The 13,869-nt window shown below is 30.5% G+C and overlaps 1 protein-coding gene across 4 annotated transcripts in view; it reads left to right on the top strand.

The window, feature by feature from the left end:
- Nucleotides 1-9,883, top strand: part of EPHA5 (EPH receptor A5) — a 472,740-nt gene extending 462,857 nt beyond the window's left edge. For all 4 annotated transcript variants that reach the window (XM_051965920.1, XM_051965918.1, XM_051965919.1 and 1 more), the window contains one exon: nucleotides 5,062-9,883. In XM_051965920.1, coding sequence (XP_051821880.1) covers nucleotides 5,062-5,167 — 106 coding nt within the window. In that variant the 3' untranslated portion in view covers nucleotides 5,168-9,883. The remainder of the gene's footprint in view (nucleotides 1-5,061) is intronic.
- The last annotated feature ends 3,986 nt before the right edge of the window (nucleotides 9,884-13,869 follow it).

Genomic DNA, 13,869 nt, shown 5'->3' with positions numbered 1-13,869 from the left:
CCTAGTCAACTTTTGATTATTTAGGTAATGGAGCCAGTGTTAATATAGATTAAAATAAATCATGGACAATAACAGCATAGATGAAGAAAATAAAATGACAATATGTTAATTTGTTTTTAAAGTTATGTATTTTTATTGTTAGGCTGTATTTGATTTTATAAAATAAAGCCAAATATTTCATCTGAATCATTCCAGCTCTTTTTCAACAGAGGGAAAATTGACACAATGTTAACATATCTATATCAATTTAGTATTCTGCACATTATAAATGTGATTTTAATCCTCTAGGAACTTCTCATCTAAATCAGCCAAAAAGTGGGGTAAGTGCTCCCCCATTCACTAGCTCTGATTTCTAGTACAATCAGATTCAATACATAGTTTAAAGCCAACCTGAAAATTGTACGTTTTCCAATTTAAAGATGTAACTGTGGTGAAAGATTCAGGGGATATACTAAATTTTAGTGTACATGTATTTCATCACTCTCTGACCAGTGAGAAGTGATAAGCCTTTGTAAAGTGATGAGCTGTGTAAGACAGAAGGGAGAAATGCAAGTAAAAGCTATGGATAATCTACAAACTGTATATGTCAGTTCTGAATAACTAATAGTTTATAGAAAAATAAATTTAACATTTTTGTTCTGTTTTCCCTACTCTGCATGCTTAAAGACTTAAAAATCAAACCATTTTTTGAGCTAAAAAAAATTTTAGAAAATAATATGAGATATTTTGGAGAACTTTAATCCCATCCAGTGGCAATTTATCTTATTCATAGTTCTTTCCAAACTTATAATATATTGTCAGTTGAGCTCAAATTGTATATTATGTAACAATGCTACTTTCATATTTGGACCCATAAGCCTCTATTATAATTCTTGTATTCATTAGAATTGGCCTTGAGTGTTACTTAAGATTATATGGGGTATATGGTAGAAATTGAAGTAGCCTGATGATTATGGATGAACTGAAATAAGACATACAATTTTCTGTAGCTATATATTGTGTGCTGCTGTTTAGTACAATAAAGTCCATAAAAAAAATAAAACATACTTGGGTTCCTAATGCAAAAGCATTTACTCAAAAACTTTTCAAGTGATACCTATGCCAGTGATTTAATCCTCAAAATCAAAGTTTGAATTATTTTGCATTTCATTTTTATTGCTATTTATTTACTCAGTTATGGAATAATTTAGGAAGAAAATTATGAAATCATAAAATGAGAAAAATATGAAGACAGAAATAGCACCATGTGTAAAGGTAATATAATTAAAAGAGAACTATTTCATAGAACACTCTTATAACCTGAATACATAGAGATATACTTAAGGGCACATCCTCTGTTAAAGTTGTTTCAAGTTTCCAGTATATCATCATAAAAAGATAATAATGATTTTCAAAAGCTTGAATATAAAAATAAGAATTATTATTTATATATAATGTATTCAGTTTCCATGATATATTTTAATATTTGCATATTGTGCTATTATCCATGATATTATTTAATTATGATGCAAATATTTTAAAAACAGTTTAGTACTTTTTTCAGAATTATATAGGATAGGCTATATATAGCAAACAGTTGGAGATTACAGAACAGTTAAACAAACTTCTGTCCCAGATGTGAGAAAATGAAGTAATATAATTCACTAACCACCTTATACTCATAAAATATATATCTATGGAAATGTATTTGTATCATTTCTTTGTGTATCTCAGTGGTTCATAGAACCAAAATGGTATATATTATTTTAAAAAGCTGTAATGTATGGAAAGAAAATGAAGGAAAAGGAAAAGGAGGAAAGAAGGAAAGAAGGAAGGAAGGAAGGAGGAAGGAAGGAAGGAAAAAAGGAAGGAAGGAAAGAAGGAAGGAAGGAAGGAAGGGAAAAAGGAAGGAAGAAAAGAAGGAAGAAAGGGAGGGAGAGAAGGAGAAAGGGAGGAAGAAATAAAGAAAGGGAAGAAGAGAGAGAGGAAAGAAGGAAAGAAATGCTTCTTAAAACCTAAATGTTTGGTATGCTTTGAAGAGTGAATCTACTTCTCCATAAGCAAGATAGCTAGAATTGCAGCCATCATTCATAGAAAGTTAATAAGGATTAGGCATACTTCAAAATGTAAAAATGTTTTGAAAGTTCAAATTCTGTGCAGAATTGAACTTAATTCCCTTTAGGGAAAGTAAGTCTATCTTTAGATAGATCACAGGAAGTAAGTCTATCTCTATCTAACACAGTCAATTCTATAAAGGAAAAATAAAAGATAAATTCATTACTGGACATAAATTTTCAGTTGGTTAATTCAGTAATGTAGACATACAGTTCTACTTTAAAAAAAAAACACTTTTGGTGTTGGGGAGAAATATTGCATTTTAAGTATTTAAAAATAAATATTAATCTGTTTATTTTGGGTTACTAAATGCCTTTGTGTATGTATACCTTTTTCAATTTCTGTCTCTTTGTCAACAAAATGGGCTTAAAAATACTTGTACTCCCTACCTCACAGGGCTGTTGTGAGGAGTATATAAATTAATGTATTTATAGGAATTTGTAAAATATTAAGTACTATGTAACTTCAACTATTAGTTGTATTATTATTATTAATGTTATTATATTTTTTATATCTCCATAAAATATGGTATCTGTGGAATTACTTTTGCCATTGGCAATTATAGAACTCTCAGAATTTATAGTTTTAACACAAAATTTAAGCTATAAGATAAAATGTACAAGATTATTGCTTCTTACATTGTTTTCAGAATAATGAGCCATGGAGCTTTTAAAAATTACCTTTTTTCCTCCAAGTTCCATGTACCTGTGTTAGATATAACTTTTACATAAACCAAACAAAATTTTTATTCTCATAAATTGAACCTGGATTCATAAACAACTTTTTACTGCTAGATTCATAAGGAAGTAAGGAAATTTAGTATTCAATCTTAAATTGTCATAAATCTGAGACTTTGTGGCCAACTTCATAGACAAAGGAAGAGGTCTTACTTTTATCTTATTTTCAAAATAATTGATATTTTTTTTATTGTATATAGGAAAAGAGAGTGATATTTCATAGCATTACTGGAATTGTATAGTCATTTAGACTCTTCTTGACCTGATTTGGGGTTTCCTAGTTAAAGATACTAGAGTCATTTATCATTTTTCTTCTCCAGATCATTTTATAGATGAGGAAACTGAGACAAATAGGGTCAAATGACTTGCTGAGGATCACATAGCTAGTCAAGAGTCTGAGAATAGATTTGAACTGACAAATTCTTTCTCAGTCCAGGCACAGCACTCTATTTACTGCATCATATAACTTCGAGCATTACAGTGATGAAAAGTGTGATGAAAAGAACCTCAAAATCACCCAATTTCTCTCCTTTTAAAGGGAAATAATCACACAACTTGTTAGTGTTAGAATTAAAACGAAAATGAAGTCTTTGACTTTCAATATACCATGATACTCTATATACTTATTATTTATAGTAGAGTAATTAATCTACTCTGTTAATAAATGGAATTTTAAAAAGTCTTTTTTGGGGAATGAGAAAGAGTTCTAGATTCTTTTATTTTCTAAATCTAGTATTATGACATTTTTTTCTGGATCCTAGTATATATAAATACAGATAATTTTAAAATTATCCTCCATTACCTCGTAAAAATTCATCAGAGAGATCAATGACTTTTCATTCCTAGTGATAAATTGGTCCCTTTTTTGCAAGTTGTAATAGATACTTCCTATACCCAGGTATTAAAGGAAATAAAATAAAATTAAATACCTCTGAATATTACTATTTATGACATCTGCTTATATTAATACAAAGCCAACTTCATCATATACTTTTTGTTCTTTTCCAAACTTTTATAATAAAAAATGTAAGCTATGGTATTTCATACTTCTAAAATTATCAACATCTATTTTGCCTTTATTATTATTTCATTCAAAATGGAATGCTAGCTTTATATGCAACTGACAAAATAAAAATAATTACTAGAGTAACAAAAAAATGTGCCAGACAAAACATTTCCTTGATTTATTTTCCTTAATTCACATGATAATCATGAAAATAATAGGAGAATTGTCCAAGGATTTCATAGGGTTATATTTTTAAGGTGACAAAGTTATTTAAAATTCCCAATTCACACATTATTTGCTATGTTGAGGAATGATAATCATTCTCTAATGGCAATCAAATTAATGATTGTCCTATGATATAATCTGCAAGAATTATGGTTTCTGATTTCTAATTCCATTCATATTGTGTTAATTTGAGTTGTTAATATGAATATTTCTACTGTGCTTTTAATTATTATAGTTGATTATATATATATAGTTTAATTATTATAGTTGATTGATTGTTTAAAAACCCTCTTAGATGAAAATGCTTCCTTTTTTCCTATAATCTTCATAATGCTTTTAATATCTACATATTTTAATTGTTATTTGGTAAAGGAAGAAAACATTCCTATTTCATTTTCTGTATAAAAATGAACTTTTTGATAATATTGTGAATGTACTGTAATCATAATCATAATTAGACTTCATGACTTTTATTGAATGTCTATTCTGGAAGAAGTCTATCAGTGTACTTTGTCAGTGGAAAACTAGTGTTAAATTTTAAGGTGAATACAGAATTGAATAAATATATAAATATAAACATAGAGTTAGATCTTCAACTTTTTATCCAGATAAGAAAAATGATGCTTTCTAATGTCTTTGAGCAAAAATGTCCTTTTTATAGGGCCACAATTTTTAAATTATTATGTGCAAATTGTGCCCTCTTAAATTTATGTCTGTTTGCATGTGCAAGATTTCTGGTTCAACTACTAAAGAATATTAGAAGTACATTATTTTTTTTATTACCAAAATAATATTTGTCTAAGTAAAGATTTTTCTGGGCACAATTTTGAAAATTTGATCTCCAGAGTTTAACATTGTGACTATTCTGCATAATATGTTTGCCACTTTCACAGTGCAAAAAACAAAACAAAACAAAACAAAACAAAAAAACTGTGAAATATTGAGGTATACAACGAATTGAATAAATATATCCACCCAATATGTGCTTTCTTCATGCAGGGATTTGAGACGACTGGGAGTGACTCTTGTCGGTCACCAGAAGAAGATAATGAACAGCCTTCAAGAAATGAAGGTCCAGCTGGTAAATGGGATGGTGCCATTATAACTCTGTTTTGACGTCACTTCCTCAAGTGATAGATTCTGCACTTTGTAAACTAGCCATGAGATTGATTTTGATGCAAAGAAACAGGAAAAAAAATTGATTCCACAAAATTTGTAACCAGTATTTGATGAAAATCTCTTTTGCTTTCTTCTGTCTTCATTTTTCATGAAGTAAAAAAAAAAAAAAAAAAATACAACATGCATGAAACAAAGAAGTGGAAATACTATGTTTAGGTTAACCATTTTCTTATGCTTCTGCAAAAACAAAATCCTTCCCACAACGCTTTGTACATGGAATATGAATATATATGAAGCACCTTTATATCCTGAATAATGGCAGCACATGTTAATACTTCCAATGACTTACTTGAATGGAAATAGTTTTGTGGCCATTTGTGGGCCAACAAAAAAGCTGCAGTTTACTGAAGTTTACTTCGAGTCTTAATTGTCTACAAAAGTGTATTGAAGAGCAATATGATTAGATTTTTTTCTTAATAGATATCTCATTTTATAAATTTAAAATGCTGTTACACAGCATTAAGTTATAGAGACTAGTGTATAAACATATTGCTTGATTAATGCAAATACAATACAGGGTGTATATTTATTTTTCTGTGTTATAAAATTGAGTTTAGTTTGCTCTTCTGGAGATTATTACTGAAAATGTCTGTATATTATGTACAGTTTGCTACATATCCAGGTACACATTTGGGTTGGGGGTGGATGGGAATATTAGGGGTTCTGTGTATGTTATACTCTGCTTGTATTTTTCCCATTGTTTTGATTCTAGCAACATAGATGAACAAGTTTTAGACATTTAGAATGCATATAAGACAAGGAAGAGTACAACTGAAAATGAAACAAGTTTGTCTTTCCCCCCTTCTCTCCATGTGTCCAAATGGCATTAAATCTCTCTATCCACTAACAGAAAATGTCTATAAGATTAAATCCCCTTTGGCTTTTTAAAAAACACTTTGTGATATCTGTGACAATGCAGTTCTTCTAGCCATTAATCTTGCTCCACCATAAGAAATTTCACCTTTTGGAATCACTGAAAATATCTTGTCAGGCAAAGTTGACACCAAAGGGCACATTGTCAGTGGGATGTAGAGGGATTTAACTGTGCGAGTTCCCATTAATGTTGTTAAATCCATGGGCACAGCACTAAGCATTTACCCCTAAGTGTTAATCCTTTGTAAGCAGTGCCATTGTGGCTCTGCCATAGTAATTTTGATGTAAAGGCAGCACTGGGATGACAACTAGCATATATTTTGCTCCAGGATTTCCTCTGACCTAAGTCTTCCAAAAGTTGTATTTGCAGATAATTGGTTATTCATATCATGACTCCAACTCTGATTCTGTTATGTGATAATGATGCTTTGGGGAATGGAATTCTGTAGCAGTTGTGTACATGAAAATACTTAATTTTGTTTTTTTAAAAAAATCAGTGTTACTTCAAAAGGCAAGAAGAAAATGTCAAATGTATAAATCCAGAAAACCCTATCTAGTGATGACTGGCAATAACAGGTCCAAAATAATGCATGATGGTCCGCAAAATCTTTGGAAGTGTGATCATGCAAGCTAGCCTACCTAAAAACTTATACATTGTAATTTGTTAGTTTGTGTCATATAATTACTAGCATTAATCTATACATGTAAGGAGGACAAAGTGAAGCTTAGATATAAGCAACTCTAGATCATGCATTGTAAACAATACTAGACTAGAAAACAGAGAGAATATAAGATTTCATTTCTTCATAGAATTTAGTTTCTTTCCTAATTTGGATGCCAAGGGAAAAATAGAAATAATTGACTTTTTTTCCTTTCCATCTTACTAGTTAGTGTAACATGGCCATTTGGCAGAAGAAAAAAGGAAGAAAACCAGAGGTTTAAAAAAAAAATTTGCTAATGGTTGCCAATAAATTTAATGATCAAGAGTTAACTTTATGATCTTTTTATATATAAGTTTTGCTTCATTCATATTCCTAGATATCAAAGGAACCTGTTAAAAAGTTAATTATTTTCTCCTTGAAATAATATTAATAAGCCATAGTTAGTAAAATGTATCATTGTGGTTTACCCGCTTCAATTAATATATGCAATTTGGACAATTTATTGTTAAATATAATTAAAATTTTGATTTTTTTTGGATTTGTTTAAAATTGAGTGAGAAAAGTAGCAATTGAGAAAAATCTAATTGCTGTTAAAATATTTTATCATTTTTTAGTCCTTAATATAATTCCCTTAATGGTAGGACAACTACACAAATCCTTTGGATGCAGAGAGTAATTTCCAAAATGAAACTGAGAATTAACTTTATGATTTAAAGAAATTTTCTAAGATTCTAAAGTATAACCTAACATATAAGGTTATATAAATATATATGCATAATATATGTATTTATGTAGCTCATATCACATAAACATGTATACATACAGTCACCCAAAATATTTCCTACTTGTAAATTCTTGATATTCATTTGAATGAGTTTCCATAGCAGGAAGTCTTTATGAGGATTTTAAAATGTTCACATAAATACTAAGTCCATCATGAGAAGCCATCTTTGCACAGATTTTTAAAATATTGTCAATTTGGCTGAAAATAAGAAAAGGAGGTTTTCCTCATAAATCTGATGAAGTCATAAAAGTAAGAACAAATGCCTGGCTAACATATTTGTTCACCCCTGGATATAACACCAATTGGAAAGGTGCCAAGCTTATCTATAAATGTGAGAAATGGATAAAGGAAAAGAGTTGGATGGGCAGATTTCATGAAATTCAGTGAGGCAGGAAGACCAGGAGAAGGTTTGACAAATCTTGATGGTGTGATTCCTCATCTTATTGTTTCATTTTGTCAGGCACCAGGACATCACAAATAAAATTGAGACAAGATAGTTTTAGCACATAAAGGAGATTTGTCAAATAATAAATAACATTATTAGAGCTGTCAGTAGAAATATCTTTTGGGTATTTGTATCTTCCTAACTGCTGGACCTTGTAAAGTAGTTACCACGGGGAGGAGACACGAGCTCACCAATATCTGTTGAAATGTCACAATTATTAGTTTTATCCATCAGAGCTTGATTTTGACTTCTGTCTTTGGCTCAATTGTACTATGACCTATCTGGGTTGCTCCTTTTTTTGAATGGTAAAGCATGAAAATGTATATATAAAATGTAAGGGTTTATTTCTTTTCTGTTTCTGATTTTTTTATATGTTTGTATTTCTGTAAAGTACCTTGTCCTTGCTTACTGTACATTGAAATCAAATATGTATCTATATAATAGTGTTCTGGAAGTTAGGCAATGTTGTAGAAATCACATTTCCAGTAGAATTTTAAAACATGGGGTAAGCCAGGCTTAATAACTGCAGCTATTAGAAAGAATAAACTATTAGACAAAAGAACATGTCCTTACTGCCCTTACATACATGCAAAGAAATTGTACAACTCTTCTGAATATAGCAGCATTAGAAAACAAAGAAATAAGCAAAAACCCTTGAGTTTCATTTTATCACTTACATAGCAATTAGTCTATGCTGTATTTTAATCTGAGAGGAAACATTACCAAAAAAGACATAACAATGCCATTCAACTGATGTGGGACATAAAAAGCAGAGAAAGAAAAATTTGCCTTTGGAAGGCATTTTTGGATATATCCCAATTTAGTTCATAGAAAGTAAAATAAGCTTAATATCAGGAATTAGTCATTTGCTAAGTAATTTTAATATTATTACATAGTTAATTGAGCTCATTTGTTCATACTAAACAGGAAAAAAGAGAAAGCTAAGCACTATAGTTAGCAGTCTTTTCTGTCATCTTTGGCAGACAGCTAATCTAAAAATAAAATAAATTCATGTACAGTAAGATAATGATGATGTAAAATAATGAGAATTAAAATGTTAGCTTTACTTAGAATTTATAACTGGAATAAGTGAAAGCCATTTGTTTTGTTTTCATTTATATTAGGTTTCTTGAGTCCAATTCTAGTCCAGCTGGATTATTTTGTCCAGTATATTTTGCTGCTATGGTAATGTATCAAAGCATTTGATAGATAATAAAATTATTTTTATGACGTTCTTATTCATCTAAATAAGAGAACATCTCTTTAAAAATGACCCTTCTAAGGTTCTTGTTCAGGATAACATCTATTATTGCTATGTGAAGACATCACTTAACACAAAAGGGCTGATTGACAACCATCAGATGCAAAATGTATTTAATCCCTCCAAATATTACAAGAGGGAAAATTAAGGTAACAAGCAAAGTAGTATTAATTCAGCATTTAATATATATATGTGTGTATGTTTAAAAAAATAAAAAAACCTGTAGAAGTCCCAGTGGTCAAGAGATTGTGAATCTTTAGACTGCAATAGTTTTACAATTAGTCTTTAACAAGTATGTGAATTACATGAATAGCAGCTTCAGAGTTATATTTAGTCTCAGTCTTTGATTAATATTTTCATCAATATCCACTGGTGCCATGCAGGTAAAAAGTGACTCAGTCCACATTTTCATAGTTTGTAGTAGCCAATAGGAAAGCTCAGTTCTTTGCCTGAGAATTTTACTTGTAGAAAGCATAGATATAGTATTGCTATATTTATTTCTTTTTTTTTAATTTGATGCTCTGTGTGCATTTTGTTTGTGTACATGTTTTTGTAGTGTAAGATATGAAATTTTCTATTTTTTCATAAAATAAAAAAAAACTTTGAATACAGTTAAATCCAATTGTCATGGTTGATGCAAAAACATGCTTGAAATTGTTTACAAGAGTGGCTTGCTTTAATCCCCATTTTAATTATTTAGGTTATATTCATTCCTTTTTTTATTTTATAACTATGTAAGATTGATTATCTACAGAATAACACAATTCATTTATCAACTTGATTGCTTTTAAATTCAATATACATTATTCTCCAGAAACATATTCGTGATTCTTCATGGTAGATCACTGCAAATGTCTAATTTTTGTAGTCAGGGAATAACATTGATATTACAGCCCATGTTACAATAATGCAATAATTTAATTTTGGACTCTTTTAACACGCACTCCTTTGGTTACTTGTCTATATAATGAAAGTTAATCATTCATTAGTGATTGCTCCCAAAATGATCTTTAAGGAAGTTGGAACAAAAATTCCCAGAATACCTTAGCCAGATGAACCATAGATAGGATAGAACCCTTCTCCCAGGGTCAGATTATAGCTAATGAAAGGTGTAAAAGATGGGTATGGGAAGAATTGCTTATCATTTATTTTAATGGACTCTTTCTGTACAAAATAGGAAAAAGTATGCAAGGTGACTAATAAGTATGACTTTTTTATGTATGGTAAATTATATGAGCTTGCTTTAGAAATGTATTCAAAAATGAATTAGTTCTTTCACCCCTACAAATGCACATGGTTATTATTGTTGCTGTTCAGCATTTTAACAATGATTTCCATTTGAAAATATTATGATAGTTTTCTAGGTTCATTAAATAGGGAATGATCATAATTAGGGGATAACTTCATGAGGCTTTGTCTTTAGCAGTTGGATGAGAATTAAAATAATAAAATCATAGAATCTGAGGGGTAGAAAGTGACAAAGATATTATCTAGTCTATCTCCTTGTAGAGGTTTCTAGCTGTTACAGTGGATGATGTGCTGAGCTTATAGGTAGGAAGACTTGAATTCAAACCTAATGTCAGATACTCACTATCTGTGTAACTCTGATCATATCTCATATCTCTTGTTCCTCTTAGTTTCCTCACTTATAAATGGGAAAGATAATGACATCTGTCTCACAAGGCTGTCAAGAGAATCAAATAAGATATTATTTGTAAAGCACTTAGCATAGTGTTTGGCTCAAAGCAGATGTTATATAAATTATTTTTCCATTCTTCTCTCACTCCTTTCCTTTATTTTAAGGATGACTATGACCCAAAGGTATAAAATGACATGCTCAAAGTCATACAAGAATTATTTATTATTATATATAGAATTATATTGTAATTTTATATTTATATTATATAATTATAGAAGAACAATGATTAGAGCTCCTGGATTGGATTTCTGATTCTGAATGTAGAATGATTTTCATTATACAGATTAGGTCACAAAGAAGATGAAGACATATTTCATAATTTTTAAAAAAATACAAACCCAATAAATAATAAAAGGATGGGGGAAAGTAAAAGTTAATAAGAGGTAATTCATGTTATTTTTTAAATTTTTATTGGTCCTAGTTACATAGGAAAAAAAATTTGGTTACATATTTCCATTAATTTTTCTTAAATATACTAATGAATCATGTTAGGAGAGGGAAAAAAAAGGGAAAAACCATGAGGAAAAAAAGAAGAAAAAGAAAGTAAAAATGAACATAACATGTATTGATTTACATTCAGTCTCCATAATTCTTTCTTTAGATGTGGATGCAATTTTCCATCCAAAGTATTTTGGGATTGCCTTGAATCACTAAACTGCTGAGAAGAACCAAGTCTGTCATAGTTGATTATTGCACAATCTTGTTGTTGCTTTGTATAATGTTTTCCTGGTTCTGCTTGTTTCACTCAGCATCAGTTCAAGTAAATCTTTCCAGGTCTTTCTAAAATCAGCCTGTTCATCACTTTATATAGATCAATAATAGTCCATTACTTTCATATATCATACCTTACACAGCCATGTAATGACCGCGTATTTAAAATCAGCTGGAATCAGGAATTCAGGTTAAGGGGAAAATCTTCAATCTTTATTGAAGTGAAAAGGTGAATAAGGATTGCGATAGCAATATGGGCAAGAAAGATTGCGATAGCAATATGGGCGGCTGTGACAGGAAGCCAGCTAACAGAGAGAGATCTGAGCTGAAAAGCTGTGGCAATCGCAATGGCAAATGCAAGCAGTCTCTCCTTCCCCTTCCTTTTCTACTCCCCTGCCTCCACCCACCAAAATCGTCATTTCCTATACAACACATCAGGACTTGCGCAAAGAGTGGGTGGGGGCCATTCTTTCTCCAAGCTTATATATTAATAGAGTATGGTCCAATTACTATTTAGCCTCATGTGCTTGGGACCTCAGTGCATCAACTCAAGCCTCAGCCCATTACACAGCCATTCCCCAATTGATATACATCTACTCATATTCCAATTCTTTGACACCACAAAGAGCTGCTTCAGACAATTTTGCACTTGTGAGTCCTTTTCCCTGTTCTATGATTAATTGACATGCAGACCTAGTAATGGTACTTCTGCATCAAAGAATATACATAGCTTGATACCCCTTTGGCCATAATTCCAGAATGGTTGTATCATTTCTCTATTCCACCAACAATGCATTAGTGTTCCAGTTTTCCTACACCCCTTTCAGCATATCTTTTCCTATTATCTTAGCCAATCTGAGAGATCTGAGGTGGTACTTCAGAGTTGTCTTTTTTCAATTTGCATTTACCTAATCAATAGTGATTTAGAACATTTTTTTTCATATGACTATAGACAGTTTTAATTTCTTCATCTGAAAATCATTCATATCCATTGATCATTTATCAATTGGGGACAGTTCATTCTTTAAGTTTCTTTCTAGCCCTAAATTTTTGTAATTCTTACAATATATTTCCATATTAGTGGATGAACAAGAAATGGAAATGTTTCAGCCTTTCTTATGGTTCTCAAAATATTTTCACTTCTTTTTTAGTTATTTCAATTTATTTTCTTAGTAACAACAAAAATATTGATTTATATACAATTAACAAAATTATACACAATAAACAGAGTAACCCAGTTCTGACAGTTTTAATCAGATTTCAACTACAAATATTAGTGAAGCTTGATTGCCTTTTACTGAGTGATTTTAGACAAGTGAATCACTTCAGATCTCTAGCCTTTGATATCTTCATTAAAATAAGCAAAAAACAACAAAAAGATTCTCACTTAACTGGTTTCTAAGCACTTTCTTGTCTTTGAGTTTCCTAATTCTGTGATTCTTATTTAGAGAAGTTTATTTGCTACTGTTTATTAGCATTGGTTCTGAAGGTCTTACTAAACTAGAGTGGCTTCAAGTATAATGAACTGTCTGTCATCTAAGGAACAGCCTAAGTTCCAAAAGGTTCATCATGAAATTAATCCCTCCCCATGTATAATGGTTTCTATTGTGATAACTCATTAAGCTTTTTACTTTAAAAGTTTGCAATCTGTTTCACTGAAGGGATTGCTTTTATTAATGGAATGATATTTGTTTGTTTTTATGGGGAGTCAGAAATGTGTTTGAATCCTGCATCAGAACCCTACAAACTGTGGACAAACCTGGACAAACTCCTCAAGCTCTCTCAAACTCTTTTTACCTTGAGAAAAAATATAAAATGAAAATCACAATATTTACACCTCATAATTTGCATGATGGATATGGAGAAAGTATTTTTATAAACTGTAAAGTGCTAGATGGATGGAAGTTCTGATCTGATATTAAATAGCTTTTTAACTAAGGTACTTAATAATCTATAAGTCTCCCTTTTTACAGCCATAAAATAAGAGGGTATATTAGAGTAACATCTAGTTTTTCAATGATGAGCATATTAAACATAACCTGGAGTAATTTGTTTGAAATCGAGTCACAATAGGATTTGATTTGGGGTTCATGGTAACTTGTTATGAATTGGCTAAAGCTGAAATTGTTCAAAGAGTAGTGATTTATTCTACTGATGACTCCATACTTTTTCTTATCCCTGATACAACTCACT

The sequence above is a fragment of the Antechinus flavipes genome, chromosome 6 (assembly GCF_016432865.1).
Source record: "Antechinus flavipes isolate AdamAnt ecotype Samford, QLD, Australia chromosome 6, AdamAnt_v2, whole genome shotgun sequence".
NCBI classification, from domain to species: Eukaryota; Metazoa; Chordata; class Mammalia; order Dasyuromorphia; family Dasyuridae; genus Antechinus; species Antechinus flavipes.
This window is presented reverse-complemented; position numbering and strand designations above follow the sequence as displayed.